The sequence below is a fragment of the Gallinula chloropus genome (genome assembly GCF_964237585.1).
Source record: "Gallinula chloropus genome assembly, chromosome: 4".
NCBI classification, from domain to species: domain Eukaryota; kingdom Metazoa; phylum Chordata; class Aves; order Gruiformes; family Rallidae; genus Gallinula; species Gallinula chloropus.
Genome location: NC_140088.1, coordinates 69,764,827 through 69,789,819, shown reverse-complemented (window position 1 = coordinate 69,789,819; position 24,993 = coordinate 69,764,827). Strand labels below are relative to the sequence as shown.

At 40.6% G+C, this 24,993-nt stretch overlaps 1 protein-coding gene across 5 annotated transcripts in view; it reads left to right on the top strand.

Moving 5' to 3' along the window:
- PPP3CA (protein phosphatase 3 catalytic subunit alpha) overlaps positions 1-24,993 on the top strand; it is a 191,561-nt gene that overhangs the window by 164,624 nt on the left and 1,944 nt on the right. The window contains exons 9-14 of one of the 5 annotated variants that reach the window (XM_084264024.1): positions 5,621-5,746; positions 8,156-8,230; positions 13,289-13,312; positions 17,143-17,227; positions 20,403-20,500; positions 23,280-23,309. In XM_084264024.1, the coding sequence (XP_084120150.1) occupies positions 5,621-5,746; positions 8,156-8,230; positions 13,289-13,312; positions 17,143-17,227; positions 20,403-20,500; positions 23,280-23,309 (438 nt within the window). Of the gene's footprint in view, positions 1-5,620; positions 5,747-8,155; positions 8,231-13,285; positions 13,313-17,142; positions 17,228-20,402; positions 20,501-23,279; positions 23,310-24,993 lie in introns of all 5 variants that reach the window. The other 4 variants (XM_084264023.1, XM_084264025.1, XM_084264026.1 and 1 more) reach the window with 4 other exon arrangements.

Below are 24,993 nucleotides of genomic sequence, written 5' to 3'. Positions count from 1 at the left end.
TTTACTAAGCCATATCCCTGACCTGTCTGGGGCAGAAAAAGCTGCGGTTACCTAGTAACTCTGCTGGAGGAGAAGGCACTGTTCCGAGTTGCACAGTTAATGCCTAAGATAAATTGGCATTAAATCAGAAATTGAAATTCTTGGGTATGAAGAATTTGAGAGGCCTTTCACTGCATTTGTTTTCTAAATGCAGGATGAGTTTTCTGAAAAAGTACAGGGAAATCAGTTAATTGTTTGCTAGCATTATTTTGAGGTTGTTTATCTAAAAACATGTAGCTTTCTGGGCTAGCGTTTCTACCAGGCTCATTATTTTTCTCCTCTGATGGAAATGTTATCAATTAATTTATACTGAAAAAAGATTCAGCAGATCTTGAAGCAGGATATATAATGTCTTTGGGTAAACTGTAACTACCGGTCACACAGATTAATGTTGCTCATGTTGCTTAAGGGCTTAATTGAACTCTCAGCACACAGGCCTCACCATTTGAGATGCCGGTGGGGTCTGGGACATGCAGCCAGACCTCAAAGGACAGACAGATACAGGAGGTGTGCTCCATGCTCATCTTTAACTGGGGGACACCAGGGAGGTGGCCCAAGGGGGTCTCAGGTGGCACCAGGTACTTATATTTGACCCTGAGATAGTCAGAAGAGCTGTTTCGATTTCTAGCTGAAGGGAGGAGGTTTCTTACCTGCATATTTTTCACCATCTATATTTCCAGCCTTAGGTACCGATGTTAAATGCTTAAAGCTAAACAGTATGAATGCCCTTTGCCTGCTGCATTAGGGTTTCATTTCACTCTAATGTGATTTCAGCATCTGATATCTCAGTTTACTAGCAGTGAAAAGAAGTATAATGTCATTTGGGATATCTGCACATCTTCACTTTACAAAACATTAGCTTCTGAAACTCATTTACAACAGTGAGTACCAAAATTAGGTTAAAATGTGTGTGGCTGTTAAGAATAATAAAATAAGATTCTTGCTCTGGTTGGTGATTATACACGATAAAACTGTCACTGGTGGCTTGGTCTGCTAGCATCTGTCAGAGGATACATTTGGAAAGAAAAATGTAGGGGTTGCAGCCTGGAATAGTAAGCAAGCAAACTTGGAAATGTTGGAGCGGTTCAGGTTTTCCTCAGTTACAGGTTTCATAAGTAGAGGAACCCACCCCAGGCCTCTCCTGTCTTCTCCATCAGCGACCACGTGGCCCGTATACTCTTCAGAAGACTTCTGCTCTTTCAGGGCAGCTGGGGTCTCCTGTAGCTACGTAGGCATCGAGTGAATGTGGACTAAGAAATGAAGCACAGGTGAAACCCTCAAACCTTTTCTGAGCCAACAGAAAGGAAGAAAAGAGCTATGACCTAAAGGAAACAAGGGCCCAGGAAAGTCAGGGAAACTCCTGCTGTTATTTGAGAAGCGTTTGCTTTGTGATCCAGGTGAAGTTTCTTCTTCTAACTACTTAGCAGCAGTCAGACCTGTACAATCATAGCAAGAGGCAGGTTTTTTAATGTGAAATATCATCTTAATTAGTTACCTAATAAAAATATTTTGTGTACCTTGTGCCTGTAAATGAAAGAGTTTAAATTAAAAATTCAGAACCATTTTTATGAGATTGGTAATTACCCTACCTTATTTTATTCTTTAAGAATAAGGCTTATGTCTCTCTCATTTCGCTGCTCTATTGTATAGTGTTATTTTTCTTCAAGTGGCTTTTTGAAGTCACTTACAGAGGAGAGCTGTACAGGTCACTTAGAGGAGAAGAATTTCTAAAATACTATTATCTGAACCTGCCTTTGTGAGATACTCAGGTATATATATTAGTGAAGTGGTGTAAAGATCATTTTTTTTACAGTAAACCCAAAATAAATTACCTTGCTATTAAAAAACCAAACCAAACAAACAACCCAACAACCAACTAAAGACATTTATATTAAATTTTATATTTTCCAACTGTTCTGCTATGGTTCAGGCTTTTTTAGATGCCAGTTTTAAAAGTTCATTGTAAAACTTATTTATTCAACTTTCACAGAATTTAGGAGTAGACTTAATGGATAAATTGAGGCAGTGGCAAGGGGAACTGCTTCAGCCCTAAGACGATGAAGCTGAAGTTTTAGTCCTAAATGAATCTTCATAACCATTAAGTTGTCCTTTATGTGTGGTTTTGACTCATTTTTGCTGTTAAGCCACAAACTGTTTATTTTTATTATGCAATTGTGTCACTGTAATAGGAGAATGAATTTCAATCTGCCGTATGCAATTTCAGCCAAAAAGTGCTGGAAATATTAAGGCCATCTACACTAGTTTTCTCATTTTTTTTTTTTTTTTATTTTTTTGCTAATAGCAATATGAAGCCATTTTTATTTTCCTGAGCAGCAGAATGGCTGCCAGCTGTCAGACTAGGATGGGTGTGAGTTAAGTGTGGTTTATTTAAATGGAAGGTGTCTGGCTGACAAAAGTTGACGTAAATGCATGTGTCAGTGTATCTGCATGTATCAGTGAGTAGGCTTCAGAAACTACCAGGTCACTCTGGACTCTGTCATCAGCCACAAAATGGAAGATGTTTGCCAACCTGTTAAATTTTTGTAGGAAGAAACACTCTAGTCCATCCAAAGAAGTGTTTTGTCTGATTGATGCACACTTTAGTCAGTGGAAGGAGAAGTTGTTCACCCCTTCAGCCAGCATTGCGATAGGGTGCTGCAGCATATCGCAGTTGTGCAGCTTCACTCTCAGTACTGCTAAGTGGTAACAGCCTCTGGAACTACATTCCTCTGTGGGGAGCCACAGGTGGGAATGCTGGAGGAAAGGGGAAGACAAAGAAGGATATACCTCCTTCTTTGTGTCCTTGTCATGATATATTTCTGACATACATTTGATTTGTGCTGTTTCATCATTGATGAAGGCATTAGCTCTCCCTCAATACATTCTTTTAAAGCCAACTCATAGACCTGTGACACAAGCAGTTGCTGAACCCCATTCTGTTTTCCTTCAGGTGCTGTTCATGAAGAGTCAGAGGTTTGAGTAATCTGCAGCATCCAAATAACCACTTGTTGCTATAAAAAATTTTAAGTGCATAAAAGTCTAGGTTTGGTGTGGAACGTAGTGTTAGCATAGTGTTGGCCAAACCTCGTGCTTTGGAAAATGAGTTTTGATAAGGGCAGTTACCCAGGTTTATTGTAGAGTTAGTTTTATTTCATCTGCTGCATTTTCAATATGGTTACTTTGCTCCTCCCTAACCAAATTGATATTATCCCTTTCTCTCCCACCTGTGCTTTCAGCCCTCTCTACCCAGGCCGCATTCAGCCTTTCCCTCTTTCTTCAGATTTTTAACTGCACTGAGCCTGGGTAGAGCAATGGTCTCTTCTAGAAATAAACAGCTGTTTCATACTCGTGTTTGTAATACTTCCATTTACTTTGTTTTACTAATGTTGTAAAATGTTTGTACCTCAAAAATCATCTTGTCCCGACCCCCTGCCATGGGCAGGGACACTCTCCACTAGACCAGATTGCCCAAAACCTCATGCAGCCTGGTCTTGAACACTGCCAGGGAGGAAGCTTCCACAACCTCTGTGGGCAACCTGTTCCAGTGCCTCACCACCCTCCTAGTAAAGAATTTCTTCCTAATGTCTATTTTAAACCTGCCCTCTTTCAGCTTGAAGCCATTGCCCCTTGCCCTATCCCTACATTCCCTGACAAACAGTCCCTCTCCCACTTTCCTGTAGGACCTCTTTAAGTATTAGTACGACATAATTATGACTCCCCAAAGCCTTCTCTTCTCCAGGCTAAACAAGCCCAACTCTCACATCCTGTCTTTGTAGGAGAGGAGAGGTGCTCCAGCCCCCCAGTTATCTTTGTGGCTCTCCTCTGGACTCATTCCAAGAGCTCTGTGTCTTTCTTGTACTGGGGACCCCAGAGCTGGGTGCAGTATTCAAGGTGGGGTCAAGGGGCAGAATCACCTCCCTTGACCTGTTGGCTACACTGTTCTTGATGCAGCCCAGGACACAGTTGGCCTTCTGACCTGCTAGTGCGTACTCTTGGTTCATGTTGAGCTTGTCATCAATAAGCACCCCCAAGTCCTTCTCCTTGGGGCTGTGCTCAGTCCATTCTCTGCCAAGCCTGTAATTGTGCTTGGGATTGTGCCGACACATATGCAGTATTATTATTCATTCATAGTGTTGGGAGCAGTCTCTGATGTGCCTGGAGTTTGAAAAACATAGAAGGAAAGAATCTCTAGTACACTACTATGAATGAGTAGGATCCAAACTCTGAGTAATAAACACTTTTCTCTGGCTGATGGCCACTAGTGGGGTTCCCCAGGGTTCCATTTTAGGCCCAGTTCTTTTTAACATTTTCATATATGACCTGGCCTCAGGACTAGAGGGTATCTTAAGTAAATTTGCAGATGACACCAAATTGGGAGGAGCTGTTGACTCCACTGAGGGTAGCGAAGCCTTACTAGAGAGACCTGGACAGATAAGAGAGCTGGGGAATCACCACCAGCATAAAGTTTAACAAGGGCAAGTGCTGGATTGTACATCTGGGAAGGGGCACCCCTGGCTACGCATACAGACTGGGGGATCAGATGCTGGAGGCCAGCCATGCTGAGAGAGATTTGGGGGTCTTGGTCAACAGTAAGTTAAACATGAGCCAGCAGTGTGCCCAGGCAGCCAGGAGGGCTAACTGTATTCTGGGATGCATCAAACACGGCATGACCGGGCAGTCCAAGTTGGTGATTGTCCAATGCTACACTGCACTGGTCTGGCCTCACCTTGAGGCATTTTTTTGTTGTGTGTGGTTTTAGGCGCCGCAGTACAAGAGGGACACAAAAGTATTGGAGAGTGTCCAGAGGAGGGCAACAAGGATGGTGAAGGGTCTGGAGGGGGAAGTCTTATGTGGAGAAGCTGAAATCCCTTGGTTTGTACAGCCTGGAGAAGAGGAGTCTTGAGGGGAGACCTCATTGTGGTCTGTAGCTTCCTGACAAGGGGGAGTAAAGGTGTAGACACCAATCTCCTCTCTTTGGTGGCCAGTGATAGAACCTGAGGGAACAGCATGAAGCTGTGGCTCGGGGAGGTTTAGGTTGGGTATTAGGAAGATGTTCTTTACTGAAAGGGTTGTTGGGCACTGGAACAGGTTCTCTGGGGAAGTGGTCACAGCAGTGAGCTCAGGAATCCTCTGGACGATGCACTCAGTCCCATGCTCTGACTTGGAGCCAGGAGTTGGACTTGATGATCCTTATGAGTCCCATCCAGCTCAGGATATTCTACAATTCTCTGTCTAAAGTGTGGTTGTGAGGAACTCAGGTAACTCAGTGAGATGGGTTGTTTCTGCCTTGTGCCCTGCTGGTGGCAGATCCCAGAGCCCAAGTTCATGACTACTCAGAGTTATTAATTCACTTGCTACCCCATTGTAGTGCCAGGGAAAGCCGATGACACAGCTTTCAGACTGGAAATGGCTTGCGATGTCTTTGAGGCTGTATCCTGTTATAACAAGAGTCAAGTGCTGCCACCGGGTTGCTGGTGAGCAACCCCACGGCTGCGCTCGCCATGAGCGTTACCAGTCTGGTAGCCAGTCACACGTGTGTGGGCTGACATTGCTTTTTGTTTCTTTCCCTTCTCCCCTCTAGCTGCAGTATTGAAATATGAGAACAACGTCATGAATATCAGACAGTTCAACTGCTCCCCTCATCCGTACTGGCTTCCAAACTTCATGGATGTGTTTACCTGGTCCTTGCCATTCGTGGGTGAGAAAGGTATGTAAATTGGTAAATTGCCGTAGAAACTGCAAAATGGTTTCTTAGTCACTGTGCAGGTGGCCTTGTTTATTTGAAGTGGCAAGAATAATTTGAAGACTGTGACTTGCTTTCGAGGATGAATTTGAAAAAACAGGCCTCAGGGGGGCAAGCAATTACCTATGGTTAATCACATTTCTCATATGTTTTTGCAATTTCCATTCTTTCCAAGCTGTGATGCCATTATGTTTCTGGTGCAGAAACAGATTGTATGGCATTGCAAGCCAGAGGTGCATCAGCTGAATAAAATTCTGATTAGTTGCTCCTTATAAGTTCTTGGGCATTCTCTTGGATATCGCTTACTGCTCAAGGGACGTCACAACAGGCTTCACTACATGGTTGCATCCTTACCCAGCCGACCTTTCTGATAAGATGATCATGGGGCGCTTTTTCAGCAGCAAACACAGAGCTGGTGATGAGAGATAAGATCCAGTCTGGTTAACTGCTCCTGGAGAGAGTAGAGAGATGGCAGGAAGAAGGAACACCTGCTCTTCAGCCCAGGGCATGCAGGGCCTCGTTGCTGGCGAGAATGTTCTAAAGAACATAAATGATGTTTTATTGAAATACAATGCTCTTGATGTTGCCTGAAGACAACTTCATGCTATGAATGGCAAGCACACAAAAGACATGAAAACACTTTGGTCTAACATATCAGACGAATACATAATACAAACTACTTAAACCCCAAGTCATTTTATTTAGGCCCTGAGATAAAGCCTGCTTTGATCCATCCATTATACTGTATTGCTGCAACAACAATTACTGCCAGAAAACTATAACAAACTCTTAAAAGCTGTTTGGAATAACGGTTCTCTCTTAATAGGCAAATGGAAATGCAGCCAGCTGTGGCTCTTACCTGCAGTCGTGACCAGCTTTGTTTTCAGCTGCACTTTTGTACAAGGAAAGCCACTGGTGAGACGCCTGAGGTCTCTGTGAACAAAGCAAATAGACAATAAAACAGGGATTAAGAGAGAATAGACAGCTGTTTCCACTAATGGAGACATTACATAATCCACAGTGATGCATGTTGCACTCTTGGGAAGCAGATAAAACGCGTTCATTTTCTTTGGTTGTAAACTTAGTCAGGCCATTTTTTTGGATGGCCTATTCTTCATGCACATTGCAGTTCTGCAAGATGCTTTGTAAGATCATTTTTACAGAGGTTTATCATAGGTGGCTTCCTCAGGTAAGGCTGCAGGATGCACAGCCAGATTTGTTGAGGTTCCAAGACTATAAATGCTCCTTCTTTATCTTTTTCCTCAGGTGTTTGGTTTTTTGTGGTTTGTTGAGGTTTATTTTCCTCCTTCATGTCTTCCCAGTGGTCACTCTTACCAATTGCTTGGAACTTTTGGAGCCCCAAGAAGTTAAATCACTGTTTTCCCTTTCTCTGCAAAACAAAACTCATGGACGTAAGAGTTGATGTTCTGCATAGCTTTTTATTTATTTCCTTCTTTTTATAGATTTTTTCCCTTAAAGGCCAATCAAGGTAGGAAGTTGTTAGTTTCATTGGGCGTTGTTAATGTGGAAAGTGTTTCCACTAATTCTGTCAAAGGGAAATATTAAGTCCTTCACTAATGTATGAAGAATATAGCTGTGTCCCACCCTTCTAATTGCTAAGCCATCACAGTTGCCACAGAAGAGGATTTCAGTAACCACTTGATTAAAAAATTTAAACTTTCAACCTGTGTAACTAGTGCAAGGCTAAACATATCTGATAACCCTTTTAATGATGCTTACTACATGTAGACGTAGTGGAGTTTTTCTCAATCTGCTAATGAATTTGCATTTTACTTTGTAACTTTGCCTCTTTTCATCTCTAAATTCCATTTCCTTGGTTGTGATTTTTGCTGGGTTGTTTGGGGTTTCTTTGGTTGTTCTTATTCTGTGTGCTCTCTGGTTAGTGTCTCACTGTTGCCTTTCCAGAAAGAGCAGGGACCGGGTTAGGGGTAGCCTGAGGCTGACCCTTCTGTGCCTGAGTTGCAAATTAATCAAGCTGAATATAGTCTGAATTCACCATTAACAATGTTTCGATTACATATAGAATAGGTCCAGCTAGACAGGACCTACAACGATCGTCTAGTCTATTTGTCCCAGATTTCAAGGCAGACTGCCCCTTTGTAGACATCTTAAGGTGTGTTTGTTGCAGCGTTTTTTATATTTAGAACAATTTTGATGGAAACATGTAGTTTTTGTTAACTACACAAGATACATCAAGCTTTTCTTACTATGTGTATAAAACAAGGTCCGTGTTGTTTAAAAAGTGGGTGACATTTCTGTACTGAATTTTCAGTAATGCTGCTACAGCTAGAGTTTGCACTGACAGACCAGGGAAGCTTAATATCAACTTTTTGCATTTGTTTTCCATTTCAGTGACAGAGATGCTGGTAAACGTGCTGAATATCTGCTCAGATGATGAACTGGGGACAGAGGAAGATGGTTTTGATGGTAAGAGCCTCCTGCCCTTGGTTGAGATTGTTTGCCTTGAAACTACTTTAAAAGTTTATTTGACACTGGGATAATTTTCTGGGTCCCGTTTAAGTTCTGTGCTGCTGAAAGCAAGTGTGCTAGACTTGAGTGGATTTGCTTACTGCATGCATTGGAAACAATAATGGGACTTCTGCCTTTCTAACCCTTTCTTTGGTCTCACTTTTTTGGGGGTTAAAAAAGAATGAATTCGTTTTTCTCCATGAAATCTGGGTTCTATTATCATGAAGGGGTCAGATGTGGATTTTGTTCATAAGATCCTAGGGATTCCCATAGGAAGTTAAATTATATCAGTGAAATGATATTCCTACAAGGAAATAAGCTTCCTGCAGACCTCCTTCCAAAACATAGGTTCTGTAACTTTGGAATAATTGTACTTGAAATATTTCACTAGTTGCCTCTCTTAATGCACTTGTGTATCTAAAAGGCTTTTAAGAAGCGATGGAATCAATAAAAATAAACATGCAAACACAGAATATTCTGACCTGACATTTCTGCTAAGAAAGGAATAGTCTTCTCCATTTTCACTTGAGTTGGAGTTTACGTGATGGTAAGTTGCCTTGTGCCTGTAGGTTTGACTGTAAAGGATACTTAGGGATTATTAGAAGTCAATTTATATTATGGTTTTTTATTAGGCTCTGCAGGAGTAAATTACATGTCTCTAGAATGGCCCTTCTCAATTGAACAAAATTGAAAAAAATCCCATGCAGCCCTCACATTCTTACTATGAATGTTTTCACTGTTCAAAAAAAAAAAAAACAACCTAGGAAAAGAACAGAAATACTTAAAAACTGAAAAATAACTGGAAAATCTAGCAATACCAAATATTCTCAAAATGTTTGTAATGAATGTAAAAGGAGAATGAAGAACTGTATAATAAGAAAAATATTTAATGAAATTATAATTAATATGTAAACTACTCTCTCAAAGTCTTTTATTTTTAATCTTTCAAAGAGGAACCTAGAACACAGATTTTGGCAAATGTTTCCTTTGCGAGGGAGAAGAAGGTTTTGGATGATCGTGCTTTGCTTTTACTCTTGAAAGCCAGATGGGATTCCCTGTTCTGTATCCTCCACAGAGTGTGGACGTGAACAATTATCTTGCAGGACTTGGGACAAAGACTGAATTTATTGAAACCAGTAATCAGTGGAGAGAAGAAAACACCTGTTTGAATATTGTGCCCATTTTTTTCCCTCATGAAATTTAAATCAGTAGCTACTTTGTAATTAAAGCAGTGTGTGAAACAGTACTGAGGCATACAATGAGTAAAAACTGTGTCAAATTAAATACAGTAGCAAGAAAACCACGTGCCTAAAATCCTTGGCTCAAGAAAGCACTTAAGCGCAGGCTGAAATCCCACTGAATGCAATGCCAAAGCAAAGGCTTTATGGGAAGGGTTTTTAAATTAATTCAGCATTGGCCTAATACTTTCTTTTAAAGTTGTACTGCTCAACTTCCACTGAGCATCCATAGGCCAATGCCTGTAGTTCTTTTCTAAAACTCGAGTGCACCAGCGTTTCCATGCCTAAGTTGCATTCAAAAGTAGGTCAGAAATGGTGAGGCCTTGGGGGTCTTCAGAGACAGCAGCCCTCTCCAGCCACAGGATGTCTTCGCATCTACCGCGTGTTTTCTGGGAGGAAGGCAAACCTCCCCCCTGCCTCCCATCTCCCTGGGAGTTTTACCACAGCACTCCTCCAGACAGGGAGTTTGCAGCATTGCAGGTGTCTAAGCAGAGAGGCAGGCTGAAATCCTCTGGGCTTGCATGTGTGTGTGTACTGCGTGACGGTACCTAACGGTGTTAGTGTTTCCTGGTGAGGAGTAATTAAACCATTCCTGGTTGCTGTAATGCTAACACTTGTCTAAATCTGCTTTCAGATTTTCTTCTGTATGAGCGCTTTCTCTGTATAAAACTTTATATAAAGGATGATACAAGAACTGTTGTCGTCTTCAGCATGCGTAGTTAAAACCAGAGCTGGCATATGTTCATGTCTGCTTTCCCAGATAATCCCCTTAGAGCTGTAAACCGGGATCTGTGGCGCTAGTGCGGCAGCTTGCTGTGGGCGCATGCTTGTGCCTCCAGCCCTCTGCAAGTTGTGGGCTTGCGGGCATCGTACACATGGGAAGAGGCTGCAACATTCTGGCATAGGAGTAAATTGAGGGTTGATTTACATTTACATAAAGGTTGATATCGTTAATGATTTTTTGGTGGGTTCTGATTTATTATCTGCACAACAAAGGAAAATCCTCTTTCTCTCTCAGATAGTCGAGTTTCCTCTCTTTTCTTTTTTCCTTTTCTTTTTCTTTTTTTTACAGCCTTGCCTTTTTGGGGAGAAAGTACAAGATGTATTTAATTTCTGTTCTTGATGAAACAGACTGGAATGATTATCAGCTTAAAACTGTTTCCATAAGGGCAGTATATCAACAGTCTTGTAGTGGTTCAACATTTTTGCTATTCTTCAATAATTTCTGTCCAGCTTCCTTGGAGGACTGCAGTATTTGAGTTCTCTTTGCCCACTGGCTTTTTTTCTTTAGCAGTATTTCCCGTAGAAGGAAATGCCTGATATCTGCAACAGCAGATGCATTTGATTTGATGGAATGATTCTTTAAAATCATCGCCTATTTTTGCATCATTAGTAGTTTTCAGGGCTCACTGGTAATTTCCTTTTTCTCCTTGCAGTTTGAACATGCCCTGACCTGGGTTCCCACATGTAATGGGAATGATCCATCGCTATGGTTTGCACTGGTCATTCATTTGTTATCTTTTCTTACACTTTCTTGCCCGCTGTCTTCCCTCTCACTTCCCCATTCAAAAATAAGCCACATCAATATTGCCTGACCTCACTGCATGGTGTTCTTGTCAGCCATCATTATTATTATTATTATTATTATTATTATTATTATTTGTTCTGAGTCATGCATGTTGCGCCTAGCCATGAGCAGGATGCTCAACAGCATGTATTCCCTTTTTTCACCTTTTTTTAACCCCCTCTTTTTTCTTTTCCTTTTTTTGTCTTTTTTCTTTTTTTTTTTTTTTCCTTTTTTTATTTTTGCTTAAGGAGACACATCACGGGGATCTGATCAATTTGTTGTAGGCAGTTTCTGTATATGCTTAGTGGGAGAAAGCCTAAATAGGGGTTGTAATGCCCTTTAGCCTGTACCTCCCTGCTGGCCTGTCTTGGCCTTTTGATTTCACTTGCTTTAAAATAGAGAGGATGCAAAACGTCCATTTTTCTTATCTCTGATAGTTTCTTCTTGGTCTGCTTTCTCTTCCCTGTTTGCTATGGGTGGCTGCAATATAATCTGATCCAGCAAAAAATGTTTTGGGTGAATGTTAGCTCATGTGCTTTATGGTTTGTGCATCAAACATATTGCTTAGCAACAGGAGCAGCAAATACTTCTACCCGACCAGTATATAGTCAGAGCCCCATTTTATTTTAATTAGCAACATTTCTGGCCTCGTGCATTTGATGGAAAAAACCCTAAGCTGCCAATTAAAAGGGTGCAGTAATCTAATAGGCAACTTGACACAAATGCACTGCTTGCTTTATATGCATCGCTACCGTGATTTGGCTTAAAGACACTCCTGAATAGCCTGCGTTAATTTAGGTACTGCCTTCAACATTGTGGCTCGCAGCCTTCTCCTGGAAAAGCTGTTGTTGTTGTGCTAGCTGTAGCGTTCCTTGGTGGGAATACAGCTCCCCCAGTACAGTGCTGTAGTCTGAGCTTGAAGAGAATTGCCGAGTCAAACGCCCTGCCGCTCACAGCCTGGCTCTGCTCTCTGTGGCACAGAAATTTGTCACAGTTCTGCAGTGCAATAAATTGCACACAGGGCAGGCTCTGCGCCAGCTAACATAGAGCAAAGACTGAGCGAAAGCAAAGGCCTTGTCAGTGAGACTCACCTTAATAAGGGTGTTCTGGATACTGCTTCAGCAGATGAGTCTTAGCTTTTTAGTGAGTTAATTTTTAGCTAGGAGAGAAAAGAGGGCTTTTCCACTGGTTTATGTTTGTTCTTTCTCCAAACCAGTACGGTTTGGCTACAGTGTATACCTAAGCTCTGTGATTTGGTGGTGGAGGGACATTTTAATCCAATCTTCTTATTTATTCATTTATTCATTTATTTGGCCAGGTATGGTTGTTTCCATGCCCAAAGCATTTTTCACGTGAGCTGTACCAGGGCACCAACCTCGCTGTGCTTTGCCTCTGAGTTGCCAGGGCCTGGAACAGGCTGCCCAGGGAGGTGATTGAGTCACCATCCCTGCATGTGTTTAAAAAAAGGGCAGAGAAGGTACTTAGGGATGTGGTTTAGCATAGAACAAGAACGGTTGGATTCAATGATCTTAAAGGTCTTTCCAACCTTGTGATTCTGTGAACCACGCTAGCAATGTGCACTAGGTAACCAGCATCCCCCAAAGCATGTGTGATGGCGCAGTAGTGCCTGGGCACCAAGTGCTGCACTTCTCTTGCTCTCAAGCGTAGCTGATGTTAAGATGCAGTACCTCGTGCCACAGTGGTGTTTGGATTTAATAACTGCGAGCTGCTGGACCATTTGAACCAACGCCTGTGTGCTGCAGATAGCACAGGTTTTGGTAGAAGCAGAAGTGGCTATGATAGCCAGCTGTTATTTCAGATACCATCCTGGCTTTGAGCAGTGATTAAGTCTTATCAAAGCAGCTGCAACAATGTAGGAGAAAGTGTACGTTCAAGGGGTGGGTAACAGCAAGGCTAAGCTTCACAGCTGATCTTCTGCCTGCATGCTCGTTTCCTGCAAAACCTACTAACAAGGCTTTAAGGGAAACAGGCTTTTTCCTTTTCTTTTTTTTTTTTCCCCCATAGATCACTATCTGTTTCTTTCCTTTTGGATGTTCCCTGCCTAATTTGTTTCTTTTCTGTTTTTCAGACTTTACTTAAACATTGCGTTTCCATTGATGTTGTCACATGTTCTGTATTGTTTTTTATTTTCATTCTACAAACATCACTGATCTTTTTCTTTCCCCCCCCCCCTTTGGAATTCATAAGAAGATCCCACTTATGCACAGAAGAAAGGTATTCAATAAGTTGGAAGGTTTAAGTGTCATGAATTTTTCTAATGCTTAATTAGCTAATATATAACATATTAGGATACCACAAAGAGATTTGGGGTTAGCTTTTTACTCAATATTGTTTTCTGTCTGCTCAATCCTACATCTCAGAATATTTTCAGATTTTTTTTTCATTGTTCTGCTGCTTAATCTAAAGGTCTAAATTACATTTCACATAGGTCTTGCAAGCTGGATATGTAGGACCTGTGTTTGGACGCCACAAATCAGAAATCCAATAGAACTTGTTAAGTTACAGAATTAAGATTCACAGCCTTTATTCTACATCCTAAATAACTTTTCCACTCCAACTTTAAACTTGGTGGTGTTCATGATTGTTGTTTGTAATTCCTTCATGACATAGGGTTTGTTTAGATACTGAAAGAAAAGTAAAAACTTCAGAAGATGTCAGGCAGTGTTCACAAAGGCTGAAATTAACCCTTTTACCCATAGCCAGTTCTCAGGTTATATGACCCTTTCACTTTCACCTAAGTATGTTTCTTAAGCATTGCTGAAGTAGTTCATAAGGATGTGCAGTGGTAGTGGATTTCAGAACACTGAACTGGAGTATTCACGCGTGACATGTGAGTCTCGGATTTACGTATAAATAGTTGCGGAATCCAAATACTGAATCAGGTTAGTGATACTCAGTCAGAACTATCAGGGCAATGAAACATCGGGTGCATTACTTAGCAAATAATGTTTTAAAAAACCCAAATAGGATAAAATAATTTACTAATATTTAATAAACATAGAATATTTAAAGTCATTTTCACAGCTCTGTTTCAAATGAGGAAATTGAGTGGAGACCAAAATGTCTGAAGTGTTTTAGTCTTAGTAACCCATTATGTATACTGATGAGAAACAAAAACCTGTGTTTCCTGATTAAGGCTGGGGTTTTTTTCCATTCTTAGTTTATGTTTAAGCATATGACATTGTATTTCACTTCAGTCATAAACTGTATTTCCAGTTTTCAGTTCTCAACTCTTCTGGAAGTTAAACAGGGACTGAAAAAGGTTGAAGGTACTTGTAAGATCTGCTAGGCCAGTGTGGTTTGTAATAAACAGGTGGGGATAGTGGCACCTGGAGGGGTAAGACAAATTGTCTTTAAGTGCTTTCAGGGTAAAGAAGGACTGGAAACAGTGTCTTGTGTATCTTGAGAATGCACAGGCAGGAATGTACCCCCTCTATTTCCTGAAGAACCAAGCTGAATCACTGCTGTTTAATTTAAATTTTTCATTAAGCTGTTAGGAACATGTTATATTTAATTCAGTTACAGCTGAATTACAGCTTTTTCTCCCGCTCTTTATTGCCTAGAATTAGGCATTTATGCCTAAGACTATATTATTTTTTTAATGTGTGATTTGTATATCTTTTCTTTATATTTTTATCTTTATATGTGGGAGTTTTGAAAGTTGGGATTCTGAGCATAGTTTCTTTCAGTTTGAACTTCAAGATACAGGCTCGTAATTTCAAGGCAGTCTAGGAGGACAACTAGAAATGCCTGGAAATACTGTGTTAATACCTGCCCTGAAAGATGGATACATGTAAAAGTAGCATACGTGATTGGAAGACATCTAGTTCACGCTCCTCAGCTGATGTGCGAATATATCCCAGTACATAAGCACACAGTTACCAATATCTGAGCACGCAGATTGTGATAGCTGGGCACATACAAGGTGGCTCATGCAGAAACTCTGTGCACGGGCTGGTCAGGGACACACGACCCCACAAGCAGCTCTGCCGTCTTCCCTTGCGTGACGATGGAGCTCCCACTTGATCAAACTCTACCCTTGCAGTTTTTGGGGTTAAACTTGATTTTGACCACAATGGTAAAAGTTTCAGTGAGATTCATCCTGAGTTTCTATGTTGCTGTCTGTGATACTTGTTCCTATGGTTACTTAGCTTTCTTTTGAATAGCTCAAGGATGTTTGAGTTTAATTTATCATCAATTTTGAAAGTTCTTTTCAAATGATGGCTATTTGGTTTAAAATTCAGGCGCAGGGTTGGGAAGTACCTCCTTTTCACATCTCATGACATGCCAGGGTATCAGCCAGACCAGCTAGTCATCTAGTAAATACCATGAGGCAGTGTTTGTGTTTCCAACTATAGTCTCAAACTGTTATGAGTTTAATAGGAATTGAGGAGTCCGTGGTAGGAAAGGTGGCATTGTCTGATAGAAGAGCCACAGGACTCTCCAGATGAACCTGTGAGAACTATTGCACAGTCATCTCCCAATAGCCACTCAGCAAATCCTCTTGTGTGGCAGCAGTGGACCTCCCAGCACTGCCCAGAACAGCTTGGACCAAACAGAAGAAGAAGGAGCATCAGCATGTGAATCGATGGGACATTTGCCACTGAGTTTAGCAAAGCCCATTTTTTGTTATGAGCCCTTTCGGCTGAAGTCACTTTGCAAGTGCCCATGCAAGGCAAGACCCTGTGGCTGTGTCTTCTGCAGCTTTTGACCTCTCGCACCCATCACCCACATTGGGCAGCGCCTGGCAGGTGGCTGTCTCTGCCACTGCCTCAGCTCCCTAGCCTGTCCCCTCTGCTGCCACAAACTCCTCCCTCATTTTTTTTGTCTCTTTCTGTTATTTTAGCATCCGTGATGGACTCTCTAAAATGTATCAATTTGCTAGGAATCTAAAATAGACATTTTGATTTTTGTCCTTGAATTCTGGAGCAGCAGAGAAGGGAAGTGTTACTGTGATGTGTAGTGGTTTTCAGGGTCTCGGGCAGGAAATGTCAGGCAGCATCCATGTGACCCAAGGTTACCTGTCATTCAGAATCCTTTGAGAGAAGTCTTCGTGATGTATGTGGTTAAGATTGTGATAATTTAATGAAACTGGTTTATTTAGTATAACCTGGCATTTCCATGGGAGCATGGGGGGTCCTTATTAAAGAAATTCCTCGTACAGGTAACTGAATACTATTTTCTGTTCCCATTCAGGCAGCTCTCGCTTGGATGCACAGATAATATTCTAGGGTTTGGTGAGATCCGAGTAAGAAGCTCATGTGCAAACATAGCTGAACTGGAGTCTCTCTTCTAGCATATGTTGTGGGGTTTTTATGGACAATTATTGTGTGAGCTCACAAATTCCAAGTAATTGTAATTTCGAGCAGGCTGTAGCGGTGATCAGAGAGAAGATGCTCTGTGGAACTCTCTTAGCCACTGCCAGCCAATGCAAGCCCTACCATTTCATACTGGTTTTCAGGACTCTGCCTTTAGGTTTTACAACCATTTAAATGCTTCTTAGCTAGGGATGGGAAAACCCGAACTGGACCCTCTTGGCCTTAAGTTTAACCCAATCACTATTTTACAAAATTAAGTGAAACATGATTAGTTTTAAGTTAAAATAAGATTATGAAATAGATTTTAACTCCCATTGTTGTTTAACTTCTAACTTTTTTCTTTTTCAATGGTTTGGGCATTGTTTATGTTGAGTATCTTTTTGGCATTTTGACTGTTTTCTAAAAAAACTTGTTTTCAAAAGAGTATGGTCTCTGAAAATGCTTTTGAAATGGAAAATTAGCATACACTGATAAAAAACCCACATGCAGCTCTAATGTGTATCAGGAAAAGGATCACATCTCTAAAGTTACTAATAACTAGATTGTTCAAAATCCATCAGTCTAGATCTGTAAATAATAAAAAAGTAGTATTTTTAGTTTTGACTTCAAGTGTACCTTAGTTTGGCAAACCATGGTATTAGTGTGATGTTTCTCGTATTTAGAGTTCAGAATAGTGATGTATTGTTTGCAAATACTTAATGACTGGGTTTAATGTGTTTTTCACAGGAGCTACAGCTGCTGCTCGAAAGGAGGTGATAAGGAACAAGATAAGAGCAATAGGAAAAATGGCTAGAGTTTTCTCAGTGTTAAGGTAAGGTTTTGTGCTGTTTCAGATAATTTTTTAATGTTAAAGGACATCTTTGAATGGTTCTTTAGAGCACTCTACTGTTAATCAAAGAGCAAATTTGATATTTCAGTATATCATCCAGCTGTGTTTTACTGGAACCTTTTAAAGATTGTTTTATTTATACAATACTGTTATTTTGGCTATGAATAATCTTCCTCCTAAGGGCTTTTGCTGAATGTAAACCAGACAAACAAAAGACATCAGCAAAGAAAATTGCATTTACTCTATTTTTTTTTAAAGACTATTGCTCACCAGGTATACTAATTAATTCTTAGCCACTGCAAGGCAAGAGTTGAATCTGGACAAAGGGTACGTTCCACACCGTGTCTCATTAAAAAGGAAGCCAACTGTCCCACTTTGTCACCCGATGTTGTTGCTATAGCCATGACTGAAGATGATTAAAGATGAAAGCATTAGGGTCATTTAACTAAAAATCCAGGAAATCATTTTGCAGACAACAGCAACTCATTACCTTGGGCTGCACTCCCCCAAACACATGAGCATGAGTAACTAATTGCTACCCAATGTTTAGAACTCTCCATTTGATGTCTCTGAGCAGAAGAGAAAACATGCTGTACTGTGCTGTGCTGAAGTCTAAATATAGAAAATACAGTTCTCCCTCCCTTTCAGCAGAGGGAATTTTTTTCCCTCAGGAAATTGTATGTTGCTGTGCTATAGTCAGTTTATGGCTATTATGGTTAGTGCAAAATCAAGGGATTTTTTAAAAAATGTATTGGTATGATTGCATGATATAAAAAGAGGAAATAAAAATAGTTACTTGAAGAATACACTCTTAATTTCAGCTGAAACTCTCCAACTTGCTTGATTTGAGGCTCTTCTGCAGTGTGCGAGCAGTGGGCAGGTTGTCAGTGGGGCTTCGCATGGACACAGCAGTTCGCCCACGCGTTGCGGATGGCAGCAGCATAGCTTGAAATAGCATACTGAGGTGGAGGACTTTGTACCTGGGGGTTCCGAAGTGTTCTACCTGAGTTACTAGTGATGCACAAGGTACTTCACAGTGGTACCCAAAAAGAAAAAAAAAAAAAAAGAAAGAAAAGTTGGCATCATACCTTTTCCCTAAACAAGACGGGGGAGCAATCAAATGTTTCCACCTACTCCTCTGTACCAAGTCTGGCAGAGAGCCCAGAGGTGACATTGCCTCCACCTTCATAAAACAGCACAATTATTCTTCTCTGATGATAGTTGAGCAAACAAAGTTCGGGCACCGTGTCTTTCTCCCTTAACCTTGAACTGCAGCTTCTGCTGTATTTTGTTGTGGAGCACCTCTTCAAATTAGGATTAATTCAGAAGAAACATGGGCTTTAATATGCAGAAGGGCCTGAAACTGGATGCTTCGCTGATATATTTGGGATTTGATAACCTGCTGGTGATTTTTGTCACCTACATGTCAAGGACTTTTTCAAAGGGACCTGTGGGGCAGAAGCTTTTCAGTGGATTCAGGGATGGATGAAGGGTACAGCATAATTCTTGCATGTGCCCTGTCTAAAGTGATATGCATAAACCTCATAGCTTAGTGTTTTAGCACATTTGAACCTTTGAGCCCTCTTAAATTATTTCATGAAAATCAACATTTGAAGGCACTGATGGAAATTAGTCTCGATCCTTCCTGGGAAAGTGGTCAAATTCATCTCAGAGTTGTTCCTGAAACAGTTGGGGTTTTTTATTCCTGCCTCATGCATCCCAACATGTAAACAGGAGAAGAGGTAAACTAAATAATTAATCGGTTTGCTTTCAATTTTTTAACAAAGTAGTAAAGGGCATCAAATAGAAAGTAAGCTCAAAAAAAAAAAACCCATCCCTTTAAATTTGTGATAAAGCAGCTTCTTGGGATTATGTGGTTTAAAGATAATAAAAATGCAGTGAATAAACCTGTGAAAGTGAAGCTAAAAGTGCCGCTGCAGTTTAATTAAGTAAAAATAAAAGAGATTAAATGGTTTGAATTGAAAATGCAGATTATGCATTTGCGTGCAGAGGCAAATGATTAAGGTAAAACAAAAAACTTTGGTGTATAACTCTTGATGATAAAAATACTGTATTAATTCTGGAAATATTTGGCTGTTACATTAGCCCCAGTTACTTAGGAAATTCACAAGGAAACCGGTCAAGACTATAATAAAGAAGTTTTCAAACTAAAAATCCAACTTGAAGAGTATGCACAGTGGGTAAGCAAGAATTGCTTGGGGTACGTGCGTAACTCAGGACACGTAGGTCTAGAGAAAATTCTGAGTAGTAGAATTGCTGAGAGACGGTTTTGATAGACAAAACCCCTCTATCTTCAAGTGAGTGTGGAACTAAATTCTGTCATTGTGTTGGCTTCCTCCAGCTTAATGTCATTATATATTTCAAAGAAAAGCACTTCAAAATAGGTTTCACTTAAAGATTTGGGGTCAGTTTTACTGCTGAAAACGTACATCATCGCAGGCAGAATTGCAGTGCTCATAGAAAGCTGTATTTAACGGCTTCGTTTGGAGAGAGCTGTTGTATTCCTCTTGCCATGTATTAAAAACCATATTTGAAGACAGAAAACACGTATTTAGGTTTCCTAAAACATTTTTCCTGTATCCAGTAGCATTTTATCATACAGGACTGTTAAGAGCAGTGCTAGTAAGGGTGGAAGCACTTATTAATTTTAATGAGCTTTTAGCTGAGCTTTTTTTAAGTGGCTGATGAGCATCAATAAATAATGCACCTGACTGCTAGTGGAGAGAGAAACAAAACAACAATTTAAGTTGATTTTTGGACCACACGGTGTAAGACACTTGAACGTATTGCTGGCAATGACTGCTCCTTTGGTCCTCCTCTTGCCAAGTTTGTGAGTTTACGTCTGTATATTCAGACGTATGGTGCATGTTCTTTCACAGATGCAAAGTTACAGTGTTAACTAGGGTGGGAGCTTGAGTACAGTGTGGCGTGAAGGTGAACCACTTACACAGCAGTGAAGGGAACTGCGATGGTGCTGGTGTTACCACTGGCTTTCCTCTGTCCTGGTGAGGATAGTGGAGATAACCAAATCACTGCAGGGCCAGTGTAGCTTAAGGTGTCTAAAACCTATTCTTCGTGTCTTTTAATTTTTTTAAAGACAATTATTTACTTCTGGTTTGTTTTTTTCCTTCTGCAGAGAAGAGAGTGAAAGTGTGCTGACGCTGAAAGGTTTGACTCCGACAGGAATGCTGCCCAGTGGCGTGCTCTCTGGAGGAAAACAAACCCTGCAAAGCGGTAAGCATGTTTGCCTGTGTTTGTCATTATGTGTGAAAGAAACAATTGGTTTTCAGCTGCAGAACCCAAGAAAAGTAACCGCAGTCTTCTCAGGAAAAAATAAAAGGACAGAATAAAACTGTTTGCTGCACTGGAGCATTTGGGAGCGGTTCATTTAAGGCCACTTCTCAAGGCTTACGTACCACTCATTTTCAGAGAAGGGTAGGGGGGTGGGGAGAGGGAGGAGGTCCCCGAAAATCAACTTGCATGTAAAAAGTGCCCTCTTTCAACAGTTTACAGCATCTTTTGGGTTGGTTTGGTTTTTTTAAAAGCAGCCGTTGATACATAGAGTACTGTAAGTTGAGCTCAGATAACGACACTCAATCTCTTATTTTATGTGATTTGTTCTTCCTTATAGAGAATCACCAATAGAAAATAGCTCTAGAATTAGATTTTGTCTCCTAGAAATTCTAGGTGACAGCATGAGAACAATTTCACTCTGATTGAAGCCCAAGTGAAGGGAGGTTCTTACCAACACTGTGTTTGCCTTGTACACAAACACAACACAGATTGTCAGTTTGGTTTTATACCAAGTGCTGCTGCTTACAGAAAATCTGTAGGTCTGTAGTCGGGCTGCCTTTGATGAAAAACGCCTTTTGGAATAAGGAGCTGCACAAAGTATTTAATTTACTACTGTAAGCTCTCTGTTTTTTCCCCGTGTGTATTGCTCTAGAGTATATTGCAGGCACATAAGAATGTGTCTCACTTATTGAGGGTCTGTGGGCAGTACATGTAAGAAGTAGCAATGCTTTATAACCTTAACACAGTCTCAGCCTCTTGTTTTCCTGTTTCCTTCCTGGAGCATTCTTTCTCTGTATTTTTCCCTTTACTCTCTCTTTTACCTAGAAGATCCAGGTATATGGTGGTAAACCTTCACTTCCTTTTTTTCCCTTCCCTTCTCCCCCCTTTTTTTTTTCTTTTTGATGACTTGTGTGTTACAGACATAGTAACGTTCTGCTTTGAAAATGCTGCAATATGACTCTGCAGGATGCCTTTCTTAACCGGGTTGTGATCTTTACATAGGCTTTTCTCCATATGGTTGCTTTACATTTGCCAGAAAAATTGGTCCAAGGAAACTGCTGGTGGTGCCCTGGCAAAATATTAGGAATTGAAATGAATTTGAGAAAATTGCCTAAAGTTCTCATTACAATGGCTAAAAGGAAAATCCACTCATACTGCAGTATTCTGGCTTAGTAAAACATTACTATACACAAGCTTCTGCGTTAGCTGACAATAGGTACCCTTTTCACCAAATAATCTGAAGTTTACATAGTTTCTGTTAAGCACACGTTCGTATTGCCATATGTATTAACAGAAAATATGTTGTGGAAGTATACATTTCAGTTGTCTTTTTATTTTTCTAATGTGTCAGTGCTGGTTTGGATCTGTTTATTTGGTTTAATTTCTCATCCTAGTTATGGTGTTGCCTTTTCTTTTAGGTTCGCATTGGTTTCGTTCCCTTGTTTTTCTGCCATCTCTCTTGCTCCGTAGCTTGAGAGGCAGAGGCTTACCTTGGTGCATGCGGGTTAGCTCCTCTTCTTTCCCCATGCAGCAAGGTAACATTACACATCTTTTGGTATTGATTTCAGTCCATATTTAACGTCCTAACTACAAAAAAAAAAGAAAAACAAAAAGAAAACCAACCAAACCTGTTTGTGTTTTATGGCGAATGAAAAAAGCATTTATGCAGGGAAAAATAAGTCAAAAAAGAATAAAGCAATTCCTAAAAATTGTCCTAATATTTGGCTTCTTGAGCTGCTCTCAGAACCAGAGGAGCCCTTGAGAAGAATCAAAATTTCTTCTAAAATGCTTGACCTGTACCATCACTATGTTGGATTTCATTTGCTGATTTGGCATCAGCTTCTACACCTGTGCGTGTAGGAACAAAATTGTGCCAAAGCTGATGGGTAGAATTCAAATGAAATGATGTCTATAAGAACAATGACTAGTTTCAAAACAGTTGCAACATGGCATTCATAACACTGGAGCAACCTCCCGATTACAAACTTTTCTGTCTCTGATCGGGCAGTGCAGTTTTGGAGGTGCAGCAGCCTTTGACCTTGTACATATGTCCATTGGTTTATATTAAGTACTACAAGAATGCTGTTTTCAGGAGACTGGGTTGATAAAAAGGATGCTTACAGATGGAGCAGACTGGGTGAGATTGCAAGGGAAGGCAAAGCTGCCTGAGCAAACTCTGTCCCATGCTGTGGGGAGGTTTCTTCTAGTCAGGAGAGAGAAGAAAAAGTCATTGTGAGAAGTAGTAATTCTGACTCTCTTGCCTTGTGCTGGCAGCTGACGCTTCTTAAGCTGATGCTGTAAGTGGTACAAATTTTGTGTGATGGCTTTATGCCATTTTTCACTCTCTTTTGACAGGGCAAATCAACCTGCTCTTATTCAAAGCTGGGAGAATTGTACAATAACGTTTGCAGGCCAGATGTGCAATATGGAAAGACTTTTTCATTTTGTAGTTCTTTTGAGTCAAAAGCAAACTACTCAAATGTGTCTTTAAATTTTTCTAGTTTGTGGAACTTCTGCTTCAAAACAAACTATAGTGTAATTCAATCTGCAAATTGTTGTTTTTTGTGTAAGCATTTCTCTGTGTGTCTGTTTTGCCAAAATCCAGCACTTATGGTAACATTAGTGTTGTAGCTCCTTTGCTATTCACTGACTTGTTCTTAGAGTTAAAATCCTCTGCTCATTTTTCTCATTCGTTTTGCTACCCCTTTCTTCTCTTCAGCTACTGTTGAGGCTATTGAGGCTGATGAAGGTAAATTGGCCAGTCCCCTTTCTGTTGGTGCCACAACAGACAAGGGCTCTGCTGGGTGTATTCATTTTGCTGTAGCTTGTACAGATTGTGTGGGTGTTGGGCTAACAATTGTGGCTCGGTATTAACCAAAATGTAATTGCTTTAAAGGGGAAAATGTTTTTGGTTTGGTTTTTTGGTTCGTTGGTTTGTTGGGATTTTTTTCCTGTTGCTGCTGTTGTGCTTTGTTTTGGGTTTTTTTTTTGTTCTGAAAGTTAAAATCAGACTGGAATTCCTGTATGTTGAACTAAGCACTGAGTAGTGCCACGGGAGGAGAGGAGGAGGCTTGGATTTCATGGGATGTAATTCGGCAGCAGTTCATAAATGCTCTGTGACACATAGATACCTCCAGAGCTGTGTGCTGATGGCTGGGTCTTGCCTCTGCCTCAAACCGTCCCCAGCAATCTCTGGTCAAGGAAAACACACAGCATTTTTAAGTATTCTCTCTTTTTGGTGGGTTGGGTTTTTTTCCCCCCTTTTCCTTTTTTGCTTCAGTTTCTTTCTTTTCTTTTAGGTCACTAGTAAAAAAAAAAAAAATTATGAGTCTTTTGTTCCAGTTCAGCATGTTTCTGTTTCTCTCTAAAAGTAAAACAACAGGAGACATTTGTCTGCAAGATGTCTGTTTCCTCTGGTAGTGGCAGTTTACACACTGGATATTTACATTAGAGCAACCATTAACACCAGCACCGTTTTGGCTGCAAATATAAAGTGACTGGCTGCCTCAGAAGGTTTCTGAATGTTTAGTATCAAAAGTTCTGGTGCTTTGTTGACAGACCTCTAATTTAATGCTCGGGCGTTTTTTGACGCTGTGGTTAAAACCTGAGAGATCGTGTATTGCAAAGTAGATGTGCAATATTTGTTCCGCATTATAAAGTTTTGGAAGAAGAATTTTCAGAATTCCCCTTTAAAACAAAATTCTTCAGTTGTATTTTGTTCTTGCCCCTCTCAAATTTTCTGCGGGTATTTTTTTTAGTTAATTTAAAAAAAAAAAATTAAAAAAATCTGGTGATTGCTGTCCGTCGGGAAGATGTGCCCTTTTGGCCAGCTGAATTTGTTTTTGATTTTTGTAAGGCAGTGACTAAAATTACAGAACAAATAAGTAAGAGAAAATACAACTGCTTTCTAAATAGCAGTGAGTAAGCTGCTATTTATGTTGGAATTATCTATTCCTATGAGCAATCTCTAATCTGCAGTGTGCATTCTCGTTGACAGTTTGGCTGTTTTCTGTGATTTTCTGTGACTATGTGTTGTGTTTTAGTATACTCTCAATGTAAACTGCTAATACTCGTTGTCTGACCAGCAACTACAGCAGAGCACCTTCCTCAGTATTACAGAGACGATAACGTGTCCGCTTGAAATACGGTCGATTGAACATGCCCCCATCCCAGCAGCGCGCACCCTCCACCTTAATTCTTGATTTGCCATCCTCGCTAGTTAGACACCGTAACCTTTAAGGACTAGTCTACATAGACGAAGCTAACGATGGAGAAAATGTTTTGCCCTTTCTCAATCGTCCCTCTGCAGTTTGATTCAGGGCCTGATGACACAACTGGGCTGTGAGGTACTGGCGAGCTCCAGGACACAGCCAAGTGTTTCAGCTTCAACACAGCTATCCATTAAACTGCTGCTGTAAGGGATTGGCCTGGGT